Source organism: Solea senegalensis, linkage group LG1, assembly GCF_019176455.1.
Source record: "Solea senegalensis isolate Sse05_10M linkage group LG1, IFAPA_SoseM_1, whole genome shotgun sequence".
NCBI lineage: Eukaryota > Metazoa > Chordata > Actinopteri > Pleuronectiformes > Soleidae > Solea > Solea senegalensis.
In genome coordinates this window covers 37,159,931-37,183,922 of record NC_058021.1, presented here as the reverse complement: position 1 = coordinate 37,183,922, position 23,992 = coordinate 37,159,931, and the positions used below count along the sequence as shown (strand labels likewise).

General features: G+C 43.0%; 1 protein-coding gene across 9 annotated transcripts in view; it reads right to left on the bottom strand.

Annotated features, from left to right (window-relative positions):
* LOC122772234 (discs large homolog 1-like protein) overlaps positions 1–20,705 on the bottom strand; it is a 34,553-nt gene extending 13,848 nt beyond the window's left edge. For 4 of the 9 annotated variants that reach the window (XM_044030063.1, XM_044030073.1, XM_044030085.1 and 1 more), the window contains exons 1-5: positions 20,052–20,705; positions 18,763–18,894; positions 11,429–11,580; positions 5,901–6,068; positions 4,569–4,727 (exon numbers count right to left, since the gene is read on the bottom strand). In XM_044030063.1, the coding sequence (XP_043885998.1) occupies positions 4,569–4,727; positions 5,901–6,068; positions 11,429–11,580; positions 18,763–18,894; positions 20,052–20,070 (630 nt within the window). In that variant the 5' untranslated portion in view covers positions 20,071–20,705. Of the gene's footprint in view, positions 1–3,213; positions 3,319–4,568; positions 4,728–5,900; positions 6,069–6,869; positions 7,173–11,428; positions 11,581–18,762; positions 18,895–20,051 lie in introns of those variants that run through there. The other 5 variants (XM_044030102.1, XM_044030119.1, XM_044030094.1 and 2 more) reach the window with 4 other exon arrangements.
* Between the last annotated feature and the right edge of the window lie 3,287 nt (positions 20,706–23,992).

Genomic DNA, 23,992 nt, shown 5'->3' with positions numbered 1-23,992 from the left:
AATTATTTGCATCACTTTGACAAAGCTAACTACCGCAATGTTCAGCTACTGTTAGCACGGAACTTAGTCCAAACCAGGGAACATGACTCATGATGTTACAGTGTATAATCAAAGATTTACAGCCTTTCACTGGGAAGAGTGTGCCCTCTGGTGGTGAAGTGAGACGCTCACACCACCTTCCTCTGTGTTCAGACACTAAATAACAGAAAAGTATTGGTGATACGTTCCAACATCAGTGAAACACTTGGAAACAACAGGCGCCAAAAAACATGGAAACAACAGTTGCAAACACCAGGAAACAACAGTCACAAACACCTGGAAACCACAGTCACAAACACCTGGAAACAACAGTTGCAAACATCAGGAAACAACAGTTGCAAACATCAGGAAACAACAGTCGCAAACACATGGAAACAACAGTCACAAATACCTGGAAACAACAATCACAGACACAGAAACAACAGTCACAAACACCAGGAAACAACAGTGCAAACACCTGGGAACAACAGTTGCAAACACATGGAAACAACAGGAAACAACAGTCGCAAACACATGGAAACAACAGTCGCAAACACCTGCAACCACCTGGAAACAACAATCACAGACAAAGGAAACAACAGTCGCAAAAACACCAGGAAACAAAAGTCGAAACACATGGAAACAACAGTCGCAAACACATGGAAACAACAGTGGCAAACACCTGGAAACAACAGTCACAGACACCTGCAACCACCTGGAAGAAACAATCACTGACAAAGGAAACAACAGTCGCAAACACATGCAACCACCTGGAAACAACAATCACAGACAATGGAAACAACAGTCGCAAATACCTGGAAACAACAGTCACAGACACAGGAAACAACAGACACCAGAAACAACATTCACAGACACAGGAAACAACAGTCCTAAAAACACAGGAAAAAACAGTCACAGACACAGGAAACAACAGTCGTAAACACATGGAAACAACAGTCACGACACAGGAAACAACAGGCGAAACACAAGGAAAAACAGACACAGGAAACAACAGTGCAAACACCTGGAATCAACAGTCACAGACACAGGAAACAACAGTCAAACACAGGAAACAACAGTTACAAACACCTGGAAACAACAATCACAGACACAGTAAACAGTCATAAACACCAGGAAACAGAAACACATGGAAACAACAGACACCAGAAACAACAGTTACAAACACCTGGAAACATCTGCAAACACCTGGAAACAACAATCACAGACACAGGAAACAGTCAATAACACCAGGAAACAGAAACACCTGGAAACAACAGTCATGGAAACAACAGTCGCAAACACATGGAAACAACAGTCGTAAACACAGGAAACAACAGTCACAGACATAGGAAACAACAGTTGTAAACACCTGGAAACAACAATCACAGACACAGGAAACAACAGCCGCACACACCTGGAAACAACAGTCGCAGACACAGGAAACAACAGAGACCAGAAACAATAAATAACAGTCGTAAACAACAGTCAAAGACACAGGAAACCACAGCAACAAACACATGGAAACAACAGTCACAGACACAGGAAACAACAGACACAGGAAACAACAGTCGCAAACACCAGAGACCGGAATCAGAAACATTTTCTCAGGGTGACCACGTCTGACCTTCACTGACTCTGAAAACTCTTGGACAGAGTTAGAGCTTTCACCACAAAGTGTCACCAGGCGTCCACCAGAACCAGAATCACCAGAACCACCAGTACCTGACTGAAGGAGGAGGGAACCCGGGGGATGTGCGGCCTGCTGCTGTGTCCACCACTGAAGACCTTGGCCGTGCTCCTGGTCGGGCTTTTCTTCACGCTGTCTCGCAGGTTCAGGAATCGACTACGAGCTCGGCAGGAGGCGGTGAAAGTGGACACAGAGGCCTGAACCTGAGGTGGGTTCGGCAGGTCGACGTCAAACCGCGTCAGCTTCTTCTCGCAGCCGTTCGTGGCCTTGGAGACAAGCTCCTGCCGCGAGTGATGTGTCGTCATGACTGACAGTCGAGTTCTTCAGATGGACTCGATCAGCAGCTGATCCAAACTGTTACTGTTAGCTCCACCCACCCATGGCACCAAACACTCCCCTTCCTCTCTCCATGTCTCCGTGTCTCTCGCCCTGGTCGTCTCTCGTTGCCGTGCCGATTACTCTGCTTCACTGAGCATGGCACATGTCAGCACCAGGCTCTGCTGGCTGCATGAATAATCAATGTTGCCCCCCGGTGTGAGGCAGAGCAGCTCCGGGTCAGTGTCAGCTGACGCTACCAGAGAAGTGGGGTCCTGGTGCATCCTCTGGTGGGTGGAGCTTTAATCACTTTCAGGTGTGGATGTGTGAGGCACTGGCTGTGAGCACCCCCTGGTGCTGAGAACCAGCCTGACACACTGAGGCTCACTGTGAGACTGAAGTGTGTAAACCACACACACACACACACACACACACTGCTGCCTCCATCACTAAGTTCTAATGTCTGATTTAGTCTCTTCAGTGTTTGAAATCCTTTGTTCAGATTGACCTCAGTGACACACAGTGACCACACGAGGAAGCAGAGGAGCAGCAGCTGCAATCACTGATTTTCTCTCTGGACTTTGGTGTGGGAGAGTGAGTGTGTCAGGCTGGTTCTGCTCTGAACTATGTGTCCACACCTCATGCGACCGCACTTTAAAAACAAAACCTAGATGGTCATGTGACTAAAAAGCGCCCCCTGCAGGAGTTGTGCAGTACTGATGAAGCCCTGGTGAAGCTGACCATGAGACCACCCAGCTGAAGCCAGAAGACCACTTCGTCTTTGAGTCGCACATGTTCCTCGTCACGTATGTTAGCCTGTGGCTCTGAGGCAGTGCTGCCTGTCAGGAGCCGGGAGGTTGCTAGGCAACACTGAAAGGGAAGGCATGTGTGCTACTGCAGGGGTTCCTTCACGTCTGCCCAGGACATGATGCTGCTGCTGTTTATGCAGGTGAATCACACACACACACGGATCATGTTTTCACTTGTGTGTGTGTGACGATGATGATGCTGCTGTGGATGAGCTGCAGATGTGACGCAGCAGCATCATGACACACACACACACGCACGCACACACGCGCGCACACACACACACACGTTGTAGGACACGCGTGATGACATGGTGCAGCCCCTCCCCCTCGAGTCCTCACATTTTGGAGGAGGAGGAGGAGGAGGAGGAGGAGGAGGTGACCTACCAGGAGGCGCCGGTGGAGCCGCTTGGTTCTCCTCAGTGTGCCCATGATGCGGCGGCCCATCTTTTTAGCATACCACACAGAGTTTAGCATGCCTGCTGCTGCTGCTGCTGCTGCTGCTGCTGCGGGAGGTGCCTCCTCTGGCTCCTGCAGCAGCTGCGGCGGGGCAGCAGAGAGAGGGGGTGCTGGCTGAAGAGCAGACGATGGGAGGGGGTGGGGGGGCTCACTCTTCCTGCTCCTCCTCCTCCTCTTCTTCCTCCTCACAGACAAAAACAAGGAGGCTGCAGAGTTTATGAGCAGGTGTTTGAAGCAGACATCCACTGATGAGTGGTTGCTACGAGATGTCAGACTGAGCAAGAGAGTGAGGGAAGAGCATCGGGGGAAGACAGGTGAGAGAGGGAGAGGGAGGGAGAGAGAGCAGCCTCCGTCTGTGTGAAGCAGACGCAGCGACAACAGACAGCACCACTGACGCGATAGAGGGGGAGAGAGAGCGTAGCCGCCGCCGCCGCCACCTCCTCCTCCTCAGTAATAAGTGAAGTGCATGAGGAAAGTGCTGAGTGATTCCTGTTCATCCTTCCTCACTCACACACTGAGAACTGACTCCATCACAAGCCACAAAACACCAACGAGTAAACAAAGGCAATAAAGACTAAAAACTTCACGTTACTTTTGAAAGAACAACATTAGTAAACCACTCACTCTTCCACACACACACACACTCACTCTCCCTGAACCAAAGTCCACAGAGAAAATCAGTGATTTTAACATCACACACACACACACACACACACACACACAGCAGTTGTTGATCCTCTGCTGCCTCCACCACTGAGTTCTACTGTCTGATTGTCACTTCAGTGTTTGAAGTACTTAATTTAGACTTAACTCAGTGACACAAAGTGACCACACGAGGCAGCAGAGGACCAGCAGCTAATATCACTGATTTTGTGGAGTTTGCAGAGTGTGTGTGTGTGTGTATGTGTGTGTGGGAGAGAGAGTGAGTGGATTATAAACTTCAGTTTCCTGTGTAACAGTGAGATAAAGACGTGATCATGTGACATGTGTGTGCATGTGTGTGTGCATGAGTGTGTAGACTACACACTCATGTCATCAGGCATGTATCACAGTTGGAGACAGACAGTTTTCTCTGTTTACAGTCATGTTAAATGAGGTTAACCATGTCCTGCTCCACACACGCACACGCACACACACACACACACACATACACACACACACACACGCACACACACGCACAAAGATGAAAGCTGGAGTCAGGAAAAGCAGTCAATCCATGAGACGATGAGTGTGTGAAAATATAAACAAATGAAGATGTGAAAGGGTCAGAGGGGCGGAGTTACCTGGATCAGGGGGTAGGGGTTGGAGGAGCAGGACAGGAAGTGGTTGTCCTCTCCGTGAGAGTGGAAGGTGGAGGAGGTAGGGGAGGTGGAGGAGGGGAGCTCCGGGTGCTGCTGTCCTAACATCGACGACCCGTCAAAGACGCACTCCAGAGACGCCACCTACACAACACAGGGGAGGGGGCGGAGTCTCGCACAGGTCAAAACAAGGCAAAGACAAAACAACAAGAGAGCCAAAGCTTCAGTGATGAGGATGTCCTTCTGTCCTTCTGTCCTGACACCACAGGGTGGCACTGTTCTCCTGGTTTTATCTTAGTGTGTGTGTGTGTGTGTGTGTGTGTGTGTGTGTGTTTGTGTGAGAAACAGACACACAGACAACATCCGGTCCGTCTTATCCATGAAAGTGTGAGTGAATGACAGAGGTGTGAGTAAATGGGGAGTGACAGAAGAGTGAGTGAATGAGTGAATGACAGAAGTGTGATTGAATGAGTGAATGACAGAAGTGTGAGTGAATGACAGAAGGAGTGAATGAGCGAATGACAAAAGTGTGAGTGAATGAGTGAATGACAGAAGCTTGAGTGAATGAAAGAAGTGTGAGTGAATGCGTGAATGACAGAAGTGTAAGTGAATGAACGAATGACAGAAGCGTGAGTGAATGAGTGAATCACAGAAGTGTGAGTGAATGAGAGTGAATGACAGAAGTGTGAGTGAATGACAGCAGTGTGAAAGATTGACAGAAGTGTGAGTGAATAACAGAAGTGTGAGTGAATGAGCGAATGACAGAAGTATAAGTGAATGAGCAAATGACAGAAGTGTGAGTGAATGAGTGAATGACAGAAGTGTGAGTGAAGTGAAGCGTGAGTGAAGGACAGAAGTGTGAGTGAATGAGCGAATGACAAAAGTGGGAGTGAATGACAGAAGTGTGAGTGAATGAGAGTGAATGACAAAAGAGTGAATGAGTGAATAACAGAAGTGTGAGTGAATGACAGAATGACAGACGTGTGAGTGAATGAATGAATAACAGGCGTGTGAGTGTATGAGGATCAAGGTGAGACAATAACGATATAAACACAAATACAAACCATTAACAAACTCACGTAGAAATATTATGTTCTACAGGTTTAAATCTATCATTCATCAAATACTTTAAGAATCAATTAAGTTTGAGTCTTTTTTTAAAATCATTAAAACCACTTTCTGTCATTTTTCTTTCTTTAAATCAAATGTCAAATGTGATGATGATAAAAGTCCTCAGTGAACAATGATGAAAATAATCTGGTTTAAATCTCTGGCTGTAGTTTAGCAGGTGTTAGCATCTCCACAGGCCACGCCTACCTTCATAGGAGAGATGTGGGCGTGGCTGACATAGCCGTGCACGTTCTCCACCTGGGACAAGTTCTTTTCTGCCACCTGGACCAGCTCTGGCCCCGCACCCCCCTCCTCTGTCAGCTGGGGGGAGCTCTGGTCCTGGAGGGACGAGTCCTCGTCATGGTGCTGGTACTTCTGAGACAGGAGAGGACAGGAGAGGATAGGAGAGGACAGGAGAGGACACGGTCAAGACTGAGTCTGCTGTTCATGTCCTCAACACTGACCCTGGGTCTGGGCCCACAGATGGTTCACAGGAAGTTTTTTTTGGGGTCAAATCAGCGGAACTTTGTTGTTTCCAGTGACATCATCGCTGCTAGTGCGCTGCTGATCACAACAGCGCTAATCAATCAATTATCAATCACACACATCTTCTGTTAGGAGAAGCAGGAGGGGGAGGAGGGGTTTTGTGGATGATTCAGTGACACGATGAAGAGGATTCACCCACACAGTCGTCCACTGCACCACATTATTAGGAACACCTCACTGAAACAAAGAGCAGCAGCTGAACTCACCTGAATCACATGTACTACAAGCCCTCACTTTTCAAAATAAAGGTCCTAGTTCATATTCAGCTCATTAAATTTGAGCAGGAAAGTCTCACGTTAGGTTACGTGTTAAAAACCCCAGTGCATCATGGGAATCTGTAGACGGAGCCACAGCTGCTCTCAGCTGATCTGATGAGTGTGTGTGTGTGTGTATGTGTGTGTGTGTGTGTGTTTCCCCACAGAACACGTCAACACAAACACGTGTCCGTCATCCTGCCACCAACTCCGCCCACCGGCCAATCAGCCGTCAGCACCGGTGCAGAGGACGTGTGTGATTGTTGGGTCGAGTGAACACAGCCGTTCACCTCCTCACTGCTCGCTCAGCTGATGACTGAAGTGACCTCACAGGCTCACACCACACGCCGCCGCCTCTCCACACGCTTCCACCCACCTTGCAGCCGAACATGAGGGAGATGGCGCTGTTGGTGCAGGCCAGCTTGCAGTGGCACAGCATGGGCAAGAAACAGTCCACCTTCCTGCTGCTGGAGGCACCAGGGCAGGTGGCAGACAGCCGCCGCCTCCTCCAGGAGCGCCGTCCGGCTCTTCCCGCAGTACCACCACCTCCTCCTCCAGCCTCGCCTCCTCCTCCACTGCTGCTGCTGCTGCTGCTGCTGCTGCTCCCTGCTCTCACCATCCGCCCTCATTCCTTGTGTCGCTCCATCGCGGCAAGGCGAACACGACTCCCGGAGCTCATCCTTCATTCAGGGAGACCCTCCCCCCTCCCCCTCCTCCTCCTTCTATTAGTGTGAATGTGTTCCTCTCTCTTGACCTCCTCTCAGGCACTCACCACGACTCCTCACTCTCCGTCTCACTCTCTCTGTGGCGGTGATGTTGAGAAATGAGGGGCGAGTGAGCACTGTGTGTGTGTGTGTGAAGCTTTCCTCTGTGGGGGTGTGATGAAGGGAGGAGAGGGAGGGGGTGGTCACATGACACATCGGAAACGAGGAGAGTGTGGGGTGTATCCTCAGGGAAGGTGGAGGGATGAAGGACAGAGTCAGCGATGAAGAGGAGGAGTAAAGAGAGGAAGAGGATGAACAGGGGTCAGATGGACCTCGATGACGAGGTCAGGTCAGGTGACACATCAACAACAATCACTGCAGATTAACCTAACACAACCAGCAGTATTTCACTTTTCCACCACCAGAGGGCGCCCAATCGACTGTATCAACACATCTATCAATAACCAGTCGACAACGATTGAGAGAAGAAGAAAATAAGAACAATCATAGATTTCTTTTCAGCACTGTAGCCAGGCTGACACAGAGCCACAGCTCCACTGAACCATCTATTCCTTTAACACTGAGAACACTGACTTTATGAACTTTTTTGTGAATAAAATAACATCAATTGGAGAAAAAAATTAGAAGCTTTAGAAGCACCAGGTGCACAGTTAGACAGTTTCTCCCCTATAGATCTCCCTGAGTTAACATCATTAGTTTCGTCATCCAAGCCATCAACCTGTCAGTTAGATCCTATCCCCACCAAACTGTTTAAAGATGCGTTTCCTTTAATTAACAGCTCTATATTGACTCAAATTAATCTATCCTTATTAACTGGATATGTGCCCCAAACGTTTAAAATAGCAGTTATTAAACCCCTTCTCAAAAAAGCGACCCTTGACCCAGATATTTTAGCTAATATATATTATCTAATCTTAGAAAAGGCGGTTGCTAATCAATTATGTGAATATTTGCGCATTAATTAAACCATAGCACAGAAACAGCACTAGTTAAAGTTAGTAACGACCTTCTCTTGGCTTCAGATAATGGTTTAGTTCCTTTAATTGTCCTGTTAGATCTAAGTGCTGCATTTGACACCACTGATCATGATATTCTACTGCAGAGATTGGAGCAGACTCTTGGGATCACAGGTGCTGCCCTCTGCTGGTTTAAATCATACTTATCTGATAGATTCCAGTTTGTTCATGTTAATGATAAAGCCTCACTACAAACAAAAGTTAATTGTGGAGTTCCACAAGGCTCAGTGCTTGGGCCTATACTTTTTTACCTTATACTGTATATGCTTCCTCTAGGGAACATTAATAGGAAGCACAACATATACTTTCATTGTTATGCAGATGACACACAGCTATATTTATCAATGAGGCCGGATGAAATAAATCAGGTCCTGGATGACCTGTAACCTTGTACTTTTAAACTCAAAAAAAAAACTGAGGGAAAAACCTTCTCATCACACTGTCACTTTAGATGACATCACCATGGCTTCCAGTTTCACTGTGAGGAACCTTGGAGTTACTTTTGACCAGGAAATGTCATTTGATTCCAACCAATCAAGGCAGATGACTGCACATCTCTGAGTTTGGTTCTGTCAGAGATTTCTTCCTGTTAAGAGGGAGTTTTTTCTCTCCACTGATGCCTAGTGCTTGCTCATTGTGTGAACTGTTCTCTGCTCTCCTTGATGTTGTGCAAGTACAGTGCCTTGAGATAATGCATGTTATCATGTGGCTATACAAATAAAATTGAATTGAACACACCATCTAACCCCTGAACACATCAACAAACACTGAACACACCATCAGACCCTGAGCACACCATCAAACCCCTGAACACACCATCAAACCCTTGAAACACACGCCCAGTCCCTTAACACCGTCAGTCCCTGAACACATCATCAAATACTAAACACACCATCAGACCCTGAACTCAAAAATAGCACTTGAACCGCCATTTAGCCCCTGAACCATGCATCAAACCCTTGAACATGCCATCAAGTCCTGAGTCCGCACCCATCAAACCCCTGAACACACCCATCAGCCCCTAGACACACCATCAAGCCTGAACACACCAACAGACCCTTAGACACACCATCAGTCCCTAGACACTAGAACCCTAAGACACACCATCAGACCCTTGAACACACAAGTCCAGTCCCTGAGACACACCATTAAACCCCTGGGCATCATCAAACACTAGACACTGCATCAGACTTCCTGAACACACCATCAAACCCCTGAACATCAATAAACTACTAAACACACCATCAGACCCTGAACTCACATCCAACCCTTGAACACGCCATTAGCCCCTGAACACCACCATCAAGCCCCTGGACGCACCATCAGGATACATGAACACATCATCAGTCCCCTAGACACACCATCAGTCCCTTGAACAGCCAAGTCCCAGGGAATTTCACCATCAGTCCCTGAACACACCATCAGTAGATCCCTAGACACACCATCAAGCCCTAGACACACCATCAGAGCTGGGAACTCATCAAACCTGGAACACACCATCAGACCCTGAACACACATCCAGCCTTAGACCATGGCTAAGCCCCTGAACCGCCATCAGTCCCCTAGACACACCATCAAGCCCCTAGACACACCATCAGTCCATAGACACACCATCAGTCCCTAGACACTGTCAGCCCCTGGACACACACCATCAAGCCCTAGACACACCATCAGTCCTCTGAACACACAATCAAACCCTGAACACACCATCAAACCCTGAACACACCATCAGTCCCCTGAACACACCATCAGTCCCTGAAAACACCATCAGTCCATCAGACACCTTGAAGCCATATTGCCCCTGACCTTGGACCTAAAGCCCCGCCCCCTCTGATGGTTCACACAGCGTACTTACATGAGCGTGTTGACCAGGTGAGCGCCCGACCTGTGCCAGCGTGTGCAGGATTTCGTTAAGGAGGGGGCAGTCCTAAGAACGACCACGCACATTTACAATCAGAGAGAAAGAAAACAACAACAACACACAGCTCACCTGCACACAGGAAGTACATCACAGAGCTCCTCCTACCACCATGTTCTCTGAGGTCAAACTCGGCATAAAGCAGCAAACACAGTTACTGCTTTCAAAAATCATGTGATTTAAGAGGTCACAGCAACCTTGAACCTTGACCTTCGACCTTGAAAGTCTCCTCAGATCATCTGTGAGTCCACATGAAAAAACCTGCCCGACATTTCCTCTTTTCGGGGACGAGAAGACTACTTGTGCGTACTTGGGAGACCCATATATCCCAGAATGCATTTCGCAGAACACAGCAGAAGAGAATACGAATTTAAACCTGAAATAAATATTTTTCTGTGTCCTGAACACAGTTGTAAGATGATTTGAGGCGAGAAATTAGTCATTTAGAATTCAAACATGTGGTTTGTGTATTAAGAGCTGACGTATTTATAGTCTGGCAGTGAGCGGACGCTGGTGCTCACAGTGTCCAGCAGAGTGCAGCATTACCTCAGCCTGTCATTAGATGCTTGGTGTGATCCATAGATTTGTTGTTGACCGTTATTTTGTTTTTAATGTAAATGTTTTGACCTGACAGTTTGAAAGTTTGTATATTATTGTTTGATTCATTTAAACTTTGACTTTTAGATTTACATTAAAGTCATACGGTCATTGTATATGTATTGTAAGTGTCCATATATGTATATATACACACACATATATACATACACATATATGTGTATATATATACACATATATACATATATGTGTGTGTATGTGTATATATAAACACACATACGTGTATATATGTGTGTGTATGTACACATACTACTCTACACTGCTGTAATCTCTAATCTATTTTCCACATGGTGCTGTATGTTTTAATAAAAATAAGTTAATATATAAATGTAAACATTAAAAATGTGAACATAATAACAATATATCTGCATTAATTAAAAGTATTTTATATGTTCATTTATCAACACTGTAGGTGGCTGTAATGAAACTGACACCATCCGTCATTCAAACAGTAGAACAAGGAAGTAGCGACTGTTCTAACTGAAGAGAGTATAGTGTGTACTCTGTACTTGGCGAGTGACTACTCCAGTCGTACTTCTCAAGTACTCAAGTACATACATGAGTACTAGAGTAATGACAAAGGGACTCAGTCACAAAACTGGGTGACGTTACATCGAAGCTCCGCCTCTGCGTGACAAAGTCATCAGATATTGGTTCTCACCTCAATGCTGGTGCTGAGGTCAGAGGTCACTGTGGTGCTCTGAAGGCTGGAGAAGTCCCACAGGTTGACGGGCACTGTGGGGTCCGCCCCCTTTGGAGACTCCACCCATCTCTGACTGTCCAATAAGGTCACTTCGTAAAACTCCTGGATATCTGAGCGGGAGAGACACAGCGACACGAATTTGCGTCATGCTGAGACGAACACAGAACACATGCTATGAGACACATGAACACATGAAACTGACCGAACACATGAAGACGACACATGAAGACCAACACATGAACACATGAAAACCGACACATGAAGACCGACAGATGAACACATGAAGACCAACACGTGATCCCATGAAGACCGACACATGAAAATGTGGGAAATAACTGGTTTTCTTCATGTTTCCTGTAATGTTCTAAGACAACAATTAACAGTCAAGCTGTGAATGAATGCTGGGGTGATTATATGATAGGGAAAGGATAGACCATTTTAGACCGTCCTTGGTGACAGTGTCTCTCCTCCATGCAAAAATCCATGCATGCAGTAAAGATATGATTTACTCAACACAGATGACTCAAGAATTTCTTTCACATTTTGGCGACGAGGATGGGATGGACGCTCCAATGCTCAGGGCCTGGATTCTGACTGAAGGTTATTACTGGTAAGGAAAAATTCCGCTCCACAAAGGAGGACAGGTGCCAGCGGACGCTCCATCTATTTAAAAAGTGAGTACAGTGTTTTTTAAATAATTTCCAGGTAGACAGATATTCTATAATTCCTGTGTGGTTGAATATCGAGGTCTGGTGTAATTCCTTTGTGGTAACCGAGACCGTCTCCATATAATTCCTGTGTGGTTTGGAGACCGTCTTCATATAATTCCTGTATGGTTTTGAAGACTAGACACCTAGGTAGATAGTTGTAATTCCTGTGTGGTAGGCTATCAAGATATTCTATAATTCCTGTGTGGTTGAATATCGAGGTCTGGTGTAATTCCTTTGTGGTAACTGAGACCGTCTCCATATAATTCCTGTGTGGTATTGAAGGTCTGAAGGAAAAATTTAAAGGAAAAAAATAAATAAAAATTCAGCTAATAAGTAACAACAGTAAATTGAATATGCGGTGCCAGATTTCGAAAGAAACTGTAATACATGGTATTCTTCTACTAAGTGAAAATTGAGCATAGAAATTATAAGACTTAAGTTAAACTGAAGAAGAGCAAACGTTCAAAAAAAAGAAAAGAAAAAAGTATTAAAATTAAGATTTATTTTAAAGTCGACAGATAAATTCAAAATTGGGACTGAGTAAAATTTAGAAATTTGGTCTATGTGTTGCCTTGTATTGTTTTGTGGTTTAATGTATGTGTGGACATACAGGATCAGTTTTTAGAGCTTGTGTTGAAGAGGAAAAGTACTGTGAAATTTGTTTGAGTTTATTTTTTTGTGTTGGTGGGGGGAGACTCACACACAGTGACAGAGAGAAGGGGAGTTTCAGAGACAAAAGTAAGTTTGATAGGAAAAACTAGAAATGAGCGAGAACCAAAATAATAGATTGGAGGTTTGATTAAAATGTTTAGAAATAACAACAATAATAAAATGAAATAAAAACAACAGTACTAATAAATCAACATATTAATTAAATAAAAAATAGTAATTGGGGTATAAGTGTTGTTGACTGACTGAAAGGAACAAAGGAAAAAAAAGAAAGAAAAACTGTAAAATAAGAGATTGTACTGTGTGTGTCTGTGTGTAATGCAAAGAGTGTACTGAGTATGCATTTGTGCTGAAAGTTGTTCAAAGTGTGTTGGCAATCAAACTTAGCAACCTCCTCCATGCAAAAATCCATGCATGCAGTAAAGATATGATTTACTCAAAACTGATGACTCAAGAATTCCTTTCACAAAACACATGAAGACAAACACATGAGCACATGAAGACTGACACATGAACACATGAAGACAAATGCATGAACACATGAAGACCAACACATCAACACATGTAGACCGACACATGAACACATGAAGACCGACACATGAAGACCAACACATGAACACATGTAGACGACACATGAACACATGAAGACACACATGAAGACCAACACATGAACACATGAAGACCAACACATGTAGACCCGACACATGAAGATCAACACATGAACACATGAGACTGACACAGACACAAGACAGACACATGAAACACATGAAGACAAACATGAGCACATGAAGACCGACACATGAACACATGAAGACAAATGCATGAACACATGAAGACCACACATGAACACGTAGACCGCACATGAAAACATGAAGACCAACACATGTGACACATGAAGACCAACACATGAACACATGTAGAAGCCACATGAACACATGAAGACCAACACATGTAGACCCGACACATGAAGACCAACACATGAACACATGAAGACCAACACATGAACACATGAAGACAGGCACATGAAACACATGAAGACATGAACACATGAGAACATGAACACATGAAGACCACATGCATGAACAGATAAAGACAAATGTATGAACACATGAAGACAGACAGGAAGACAGACACATGAACACATGAAGACAAATGTATGAACACATGAAGACAGACACATGAACATATGAAGACATGAAGGCCAACACATGAAGACAAATGCATGAACACATGAAGACAGACACATGAAACACATGAAGACAGACACATGACCATATGAAGACAGACACATGAACACATGATGTCCAACACATGAAGACAAATGCATGAATCAGACTCGATCAGCGTTAGCCCCGCCCTCTGACTTTGATGGGCGAGTTTGACAGATAAACTAAATTAATGATCCACTGCAACACGGACCATGAAATAATATGTGTCATTAAATAATGAAATGTGTCATTAAATAATTAAATGTATTTAATGACACATTTCATTATTTAATAATGACACAATTAATGAATGATTTAATGGTGTATTTATTTTTTTACTTTTGTCCCTTTTGGTCCGCCATATATTTCACTGTTAGACAGACTTTTGTAAACCACACCAAACCTCATAGAGAAAATCAGTGATTTTAACATCACACACAGGAGTTGTTGATCCACTGTTGCTTCCATCACAAAGTTCAAATGTCTTATTTTGTGCAATTCTGTGTTACAATACCTTTGGTTGAATTTACATCTGTGACAAAAAGTGGCCACACGAGACAGCAGAGGACCAGCAGCTTCTGTGTCCACGCAAGCTAAAATCACTGATTTTCTCTATGGGGTTTGGTGTGGCACAGGAGTGAGTGGTTTACAAACTTCAGTTTCCTGTTGTTGTTTTCCTGTCTGTCTAACATTGAGATAAAGACATGAACATGTGACGTAGAATTTACAGCAAGACACACAACAGCTTGAACTTTCCCTTTAATATAACTGACTGAATCCAGAGGGAGAAAAAAAAGGATTTTTCAGCAAATCACTGAACAGGGTTATGTAATAAAAATAGATTCAAACCTCAAAGAAAAGCTAAAAATATATATAACAAACACTGTATTTATAGCAGCTGGATTCACTGTGTGTGTGTGTGTCGTCTTTTTTGTTTTGTCCAGAAGTCTTCTCCTTTTCTCTCTCTGATGAGATTTTACAGAGAGAATAAAAACTCTTCTTCACTTTAGTCCCTGAGGGACTGTATTGATGTCCAGTAAAGACAGAGGCCTCTGTGGAACTGTGGGACACTGTGAAGAGATCGTTTTACAGCGAAAGCAGCGGCTCACTTCCCAAGTTAGAGCATTGCTACGGTTACAGCAGATAAACAGAGCAGTGACAACGACATGGTTCCACCCGGAGCCAAATATCAAATGGTGATTTCTCCTGACGGATATTGCAACGGCATTTGTCATGTAATCCGTTTTAAGTCGAGGTTATGGCTGCAAGAGTTCACGAATTAACGGGAATAAACTGGACAGTTCCAAAATGGAAGGTTGTGAACTTAAATATCATAATCTTTGGCTAAAACAATCAGGCAGCCATTCTAGAATTAGTCTTAGTCTTAGTCTTTTGGACTAAAATGCTTATTACCTTTAGTCACATTTTAGTCATTTCTATATGTGCTAGTTTTAGTCAAATTTTAGTCGATGGAAACTCAAAAAAGTTTTAGTCAGTTTTATTTTTATAAAACTGACTAAAACTTTATTTTTATTTTATTGCTGACTTCATCATACAACAGTGTCACGCATAAGTTTGACATGAAATTTCCTCCGCCGGTGGTGCACCGCGACTGACTCCAGATCTGCTTGGAAGGGCTCGGGGCGAAGGTGATTTACAGCGAACCCCCGCCCGGGCCTCGCCGCTTCCCAGGGCCATGGACATGTGCACTCGCTGCAGCTTCTCCCGCCCGCCTGCCCCCAGCGCGACTGTCGATCGGAGCAGACTGTCCTCAGTGTGCCCCAACCACATCGTGTCATCAGGGCGAGGAGCGTAAAACACGGACCAAGTCATTTTTAGGTTTTGATTGACAGATTACGCGCAGAATAAGCAGAAATGTCGTGCACTCTGAACATAAATGTCGAGAAATACTCCTGGGCGCAAAAAGCAATTTTCCCATTGAGCACAATAGTAAAAGAGACACCTATAAAACTGTTCACAGGACACCTCATGACTTGTACATAGGCATGTATAGATCTTTGTATTCTATATCTTTAATTCAGGGAGTTTCATATTGGAAAGACCTTCCTAAAGGCCATAAAAAGCCCAGAAAAAAACTTATTTCTCAGAGTGACGTCACAGCTGTGTACGAGCACAGCAAAGCGCAGTCATGGCTTCTCAGGAACAGCGCTACTGTCAGGGAACCGTACGATGTGAAAACTTTATGAGAAATGTGAATAAATGAAGGCAATTAGGAGTTGTCTTTTACATGTTTTAACACGCCGAGCAAGTCACGACCCTTCACAAAGCCGAAAGGCATCATGGGGGGTAACACTACTGTGCATGCTCATGCTCTACACAACCCGGAAATAAACGTGGAAGTCAGAAACTTTTTTGGCATATGTGCTGGGTGAGCAACTTCATAGGAATGAACAGAACCAGGGGAACCAGCTCTATCTAGTTCTTATAATACATCCAAGCTCTCCCACACCAAACCTCATCAGAAAATCAATGATTTTAACATCACAGGAGTTGTTGATCCACTGCTGCCTCCGTCACGAAGTTCAAATGTCTGATTTTGTCACGTCGGCTTTCAAAATTCTTCATTTCAATTTATTTCAGTGGCACAAAGTGACCACACGAGGCAGCAGTGGACCAGCAGCTCCTGTGTGTGTGATGATAAAATCACTGATTTTCTCTATGGGGTTTGGTGTGGGAGAGTGAGTGGTTTTATACCTTAGTTTTTTTATTTTTGGCCTTCGACCATGACACGGACGTCACCGTAAGTCTACAATGTTTGAAGAACATGTTCACGTCTTAACCTCAGTGTGAGACAGGCTTTTCCAACAGGAAAGTGAAGTTTGTAAAGCAATCACATCATTAATGATGTGAAAATATGACAGCGTGAAGTAACTTCATATAGATTGTTTTTGAAATGATTCCATGAGTGCATGATGCTGTTGGAACATTGTGAGGAAGACAGCTGTGCTCCTGCTGCCCCTGCAGGATTATGTTACCATGTTAAACCATGTTAAATGACGGTGTTCACACAGATTACACACAACTGTTTGGACTTTGACAGATTACAAAAAAATCTGTTTTTCATCACATTGAGATTATGACAAACTAGAGCTGCCGGAGACGTATGAGGAAACATCTTTTTACACCATTAGATATACATGTGTATATATAAAGTATATACTGGTATACATACACATGTATATATACACACGTGTATATATATATATATACAGTACAGTATATACAGTATATATACTCATGTATATATACACACAGTATATATACACATGAGTATATATATATATATATACACTGTATAACAGGATATAAATCTAATCAATATGTCATATGTATATGTCTAATGTCAAAAGTATGTGTTATAAATAGGGATGTCCCGATATCGGTCCGATATCAGCCAAAAAACGTATATCTGATTATATCGGAGTGCCTCTAAAATCTCCGATATAAGCACTCCGATACAACAGTCCATTCTGCTCCAGCATTTCTATCCAGCAGCGCCCGTTGTGATCACGTGGGCTCTGCGTGTTGGACACATGTAGAGCCCACGTGATCACAACAACAGCGTGTGTGTGCTACTGCCATTTCAGAGGCTACGAAGCTGCACAGAAAGCGCAAGTTAGCCATTAGCACCACGCTAGATCATCCTGGGGTGAGCTGCTAAAACAACATAATTTCATAAACCAGCGCCACTTGCCGACTTTCAACAGCCTTTGTTTATTAATTATACCTCAAAAACCAGCCATGCCAAGAGCTTTGTGTGTTTTAAATGTGTCCTGAAGCTCCACACACGGAGCTAAATACGTCTGCGGGGCCAGTCCTCTGGCTCCGTGTAATACTCAAGGCTGCAGTATCGGAAGTGAAAAAGTTGTTATAAATAATGTGTTTATTTATTCTATCCTGATATTTCAGATATAAATACAATCTGATTATTCTAGTCAACATATTCAGATTACTTCACTGGACACAATCTGATTATTCTAGTCAACATATTCAGATTACGTCACTGGATGTAATCAGATTATTTTGGTGTACGTATTCAGATTACTTCACCGGATGTAATCAGATTAATTGGTGTATGTTATACTACATGGGCCCATGGTGATGTAGTGGTTAGCATTCTCGCCTTGCAGCGAGAAGACCCTGCCTATCGCAGGCAGGGTGTACCCTGCCTATCGCCCGATGTAGCTGAGATTGGCACCCCCCGCGAACCTCTATAGATAGATGATGACTGATGTTATACTACAGTACAATACATGTCATTTAACAGACGCTTTTATCCAAAGCCACTATAAAAGCGACAATAAATGCATTGCAACATTTTGGTATTTTGTATTCAGATTACCTTGCTGGGTGAAATCAGATTACTGAGGCAGTAAAAATCAGATGACTTCAGTTAAACAAACTCCAAAGGCTTAAGTTTGGTTCTCTCTTTTTATTATTGCTCCATGTTCTGAGCAAGTATAGGTTTTTATAAATGATCAATTATTGCAGCAGAAAGTGGTTTGAGTCTGAGTGTGTTAAAGCTGCATCATTAATATTGATTATTAATAAATTCAATGGAAAAGAAAAAAAACCTCAATCTGATCAAATTTATCTTCAGTTAATTTAATAATTGGTTAATAGTCGCTTGTTAATAGTTAATTAATTGTTAATAGTCTGATCAGAACACAGTAAGTCGTCATACCTATGAGCGCCTGGAACAGGTTACTCTGGAAGATGTCGATGACCCTCTGCAGAGAGACTCGTAGCTGCCGGTCCTCGGTGTGGTTCAGTTTGGTGCGATATTCCTCCAGCAGCAGCAGAGCTCGCTGTGCATCTACAGCAGGAGGAGTCATTATTAGTATTATTGTGATATTTATCAACATAAACTGATATAGAAGCTTATTTTACTGTGACAACATCTTTGGCCATATTGTCCAGCTCCAACTCTGAGTGAAAACATGACTGTCAGAAAAGACGAGACGTGAATAAAGTCAGTCTGTTTTTACAATATCTTTAAGAAGAAGTTCAGGTCTTCTTCTCACTGCAAGACACACTTTTCCAACAGGAAACTGAAGTTTGTAAACCACTCACTCTCCCACACCAAACCTCATGGAGAAAATCAGTGATTTTAGGTCACAGGGACACAGGAGCTACTGGTCTCCTGCTGCCTCATGTGGTCGCTTTGTGTTACTGATGTGAAGTCTAAATTAAATATTTTAAAAGTGGATCAACAACTGTGCTGTGACACTAAAATTACTGATTTTCTCTGTGGGGTTTGGTGTGGGAGAGTGAGTGGTTTACAAACTTCAGTTTCCTGAAAAGTGTGTCTCACAGTGAGATAAAGACATGAACATGTGACAGATATCGTAGAAAATTAACCTGTCGGAGATTTTGTGGCTAAAATCAGCCTTTTTTTCCTCGTTTTAGTCACGTTTTCACTGAGCGTGAGCCTCTGTGTCTCAGGCTGGCTCTCAGCAGCAGCGGGGCGCTCTGTGAGTGCTGACTATGTCACTGCTTCATACAATCATACTGAAAAAACTGAAATGTCCCTTTAATCATTTTCAGTCGTTAAATTAAACTAGGGGTGTGTGTGGTTAAGTCTCCGACACTTTCTCCATAAATAAAAGTAACACTTCACGTGATTGTGACGTCATCAGTGTATATGTCTTTCACGTCTTTCTCTCTGGACATAATTTATTCATGTTTCAGTTTATTTTGCGTGAAGTTACGTGTTTTTTTCTCGCCGTGTCCCACATACAAGTTGGTTAGCAAGAGCGGCTAGCCGGCTGCTAGCACTACTTTTAACTGACTTTTCCCGGCCCGGCACGGTTCGGCCCGGCTGGGCAAACGGTAGCCGTAGGTGCGGTGCTGTAGTCGGGCTGTGTGTGTGTGCCAACATGTCGGTATCACTTTCACTCGGTTGTTTCCTGGAAAAACAAGCGGCTCACAGACCGAGCTTTGCCGCCGCTAGCAGCCGTGAGAGCGGCTTACCTTTCCTCCTGACGGGCATGGTCGCTCTGGCTCGGCACGACTCGGCTCTGGCTGAGCGTTAACACACACTCACAGAGTCACAGAGGAGCCGCCGTGTGTCTTTTTTATCAATTATTCCACCAGCGAACGCCCGCTGTCACCACTCCAAGTCCGGGCTCCACGACGACATCAACTTCCCCCCGACAAACAAACTCCCTGTCAGGGGAAAAATGAACACATCCAAACGAAAATAAGCCACCGAGTCTCCGGGGAACCCAACCGGAACACCGCCACAAAAACACCCGTGTGTTCCCGCTTCAAAGAGAGGCAGAAACCCGGAGAGGAGCTCCGCCTGGCACCGGCTCTCCGTCCCCGTCACAGAGGCTCCTTTCACCGGCGTGTACTGCACACACGAGCCGCTATGGCGACACACACAAATAAAACCAAAGTGTGAATATGGTTATGAAAGGCCGGTGACAGAGTTCCGGAGCCCCCGGGGGCTCTGCTGCTGATCCCGGGAAACAACTTCAGAGTCCCGGCTGCTGCTGGCACACCTCAACCCGAGCCGTGCCAAGTCCAGGCTCACTTATCCCGCACTGCTGCGGGTGCTATTCCCAGCTCAGCCTGCTGCATTCGTGTCAAACTTCCCTCAGAGTAAACCCCTCCTCTCTTCTTCCTCCTCCTTCACTCCAGGTCAATAAAAAAAAAAATCCCAAACTTTGCTCCAAAATGGCGTCTCACAGTCAGAGCTGGAGATGAGAAGCATGTGATTTCCCAAAAGTCCTTCCCTCCACCGACCTGCAGCTGCCCGGAGTCCAGCAGCTCACCTCCACCCGGGAGAGCAGGAGGAGGCGGCATGGAGTCACTCATTCACTCATTCATTCATTCATTCATAAATAAATAAATAAATAAAGAGCAGGACAAAGATGAATGGAAAGTGAAGGCTGGAGCCAGGGATCAACACAAATCTGAATGAATGAATAATCATAACAAAAAAAAGAGGTTAAAGGGACACTTCAAGTTTCAGACTAACTTTTCAGTGCTGCCAAAAACTTGGACTCGGTGTGGAGAGAAAACACTGATTTGACACAAAACGTGAGCAGATTCGTGTGAATGCACTGAGAGTCAGTCTACACAAAATGGCTGCCAGCAGAGACACATTTTAGCCACTTCATAAAAGACTACGATGTCTGCGCCACGTCTTTATCTCACTGTGAGACACACTTTTCCACCAGGAAAGTGAACTTTGTAAACCAGTCACTCTCCCGCACCAAAGTCCAGAGAGAAAATCAGGCGCTGCTGATCCTCCGCTGCCTCGTGTGGTCACTTTGTGTCACTGATTGAGGCAGCAGTGGATCAACAACTCCCTGATTTTCTCTGTGGACTTTGGTGTGGGAGAGTGAGTGGTTTCCTGGTGGAAAAGTCTAACAGTGAGTTAAAGTGGTCAATTACATTAGAAATGTAACGACAGAAAAAAAAGTGAGTGGTAATTAAATTACCACAACAGAACATCGATCAGAGGACAGAGGTCAGACAGGAAATGCTCCTGAAGTACAAATCCATCCTTTGGTGAGGATGAAGATGAAACCTCGTCCTCCCTCTTTGTCTCTCTCTGTCTCTCTTTGTCTCTCTTTGTCTCTCATGTGCTGATGTAAACCACTCCAACCTCTGGCCCAGATTAAAGAGCAGGCCTTTATTTTTAGACGGCCATGTTTAATGGATGACCTCTGTTAGAACCGTCAGCTCAGATCAAAGGACATTTTTAAAAAACATCTTTAATTCTGTGACATTTTATTGTGAAATTATAACATATTTTCTATACTATTGTCATTTTATTGTGAAATTATAACATATTTTCTTTACTTTTGTCATTTTATTGTGAAATTATAACATATTTTCTTTAGTTTTGTCATTTTATTGTGAAATTATAACATCTTTTCTTAACTTTTTTCGTTTTATTGTCAAATTATAACAATTTTCTTTACTATTGTCATTTTATTGTCACATTATAACATATTTTCTTTACTTTTGTCATTTTATTGTCAAATTATTACATATTTTCTTTACCTTTGTCATTTTATTGACAAATTATAACATATTTTCTATACTATTGTCATTTTATCGTCAAATTATAACATATTTTCTTTACTTTTGTCGTTTTATTGTAGAATTATTACATATTTTTTTACTATTGTCGTTTTATTGTCAAATTATAACATATTTTCTTTACTATTGTCATTTTATTGTCAAATTATAACATATTTTCTTTAGTTTTGTCCTTTTATTGGCAAATTATAACATATTTTCTTCACTTTTGTGGTTTTATTGTCAAATTATAACATATTTTCTTTACTTTTGTTGTTGTATTGTCAAATTATAACAAATTTTCTTCACTTTTGTGGTTTTATTGTCAAATTCTAACATTTTCTTTACTTTTGTTGTTTTATTGTCAAATTCTAACATATTTTCTTTACTATTGTCATTTTATTGTCAAATTATAACATATTTTCTTTACTATTGTCATTTTATTGTCAAATTATAACATATTTTCTTTAGTTTTGTCATTTTATTGTCAAATTAACATATTTTCTTCACTTTTGTCATTGTATTGTCAAATTATAACATATTTTCTTTACTATTGTCATTTTATTGTCAAATTATAACATATTTTCTTTACTTTTGTCATTTTATCATTTTATTGACAAATGATTACATATTTTCTTTACTAATCTCATTTTATTGACATATTGTTGCATTAATGTCACAGTTCACAATTGGCCACAATGACATTGAATGACAACAGCACCCTCTGCTGGAATACAAGCTGAATTAAATAATGTGTGTGTGCGTGCGCGTGTGTGTAAAGACTTGTCACAGCATCAGTGGACTTTATTGTTTTATAGAGTAAATCAGTTCAGAAATCATGAAACTGTATCAAGTTTGTGAAAATCTGATTGGTTGCTGGTCAGTTAAATGGTCATATTTGGCATTAATGTACGTCGCTGCATAACATAAAGGTTCATATGTCTGACTCCTCCCACCTCCTCCTCCAACAGACATAAAAAAAACACTCTGACACAATAGAGCATGTGAGTGACGTCATACAATAAACTTTATAAAATGTTAAAATTATAAAGCTGTTGATGTTATAAAGTCACATCAGAGTGAAAAGCACATGCTGTTTATACAAACCAGAGGTCTCAAACCTGGGGGCCACATGTGGCTCGCCACTTCATGTCATGTTATAATGAGTTATTTCTGTATGTATAGATTCATTTTATAACATAATGTTGCTTTTATTGTGAACTTCATATCATTTTTATCATTCAACATTCAAAAACCTTTACAGAGCAGAATGATGATGTCGGACTCTGAGGCGCGTTAACATTGTCATCATCATGGTTCAGGTGTTCATTTCACCCACAGCAACAAAAAACCTTCTCATCCACTTTGTCCCTATTTTCCAAAACATTTAATCATCTCTGTCGTCCACACGATAACTTAACAAACTCGATACCAACCTTGTTCCCTTATCAACCGGGTGCTGATGAACCTTAAGTAACCAAAAAACTACACCTTAATATCAAAATACCTTCCGTTTCTATAGCAACAGTGTCAAACACTGTAGTGCTTTCTGGAGGCACGTATACATTGATCATTGTGTTTTCTAGCTTTCCTTTAATTAATACAAATCTCCCTTCATTGTCCCTAACTTCTTTAAGACATTCGAATTGAACTGCATTTGAGATAAGGATAGCCATTCCCCTCTTCTGACTGGGTCTGTAGCTACTATAAAATGTATTCCTAAAACCAAAGCGTTTTAACTTTTCATGCTCTTGTTGAGGCCCTGAACATCTGGACAATGTGTGCTAGCTGAAAAAGACAAAGAAGAAACAGTTAATGCCCAAGGGGGTGGAGTGGCTCAGTGGTTAAGACCGGTACCCCGTGTACAAACTGTCAGG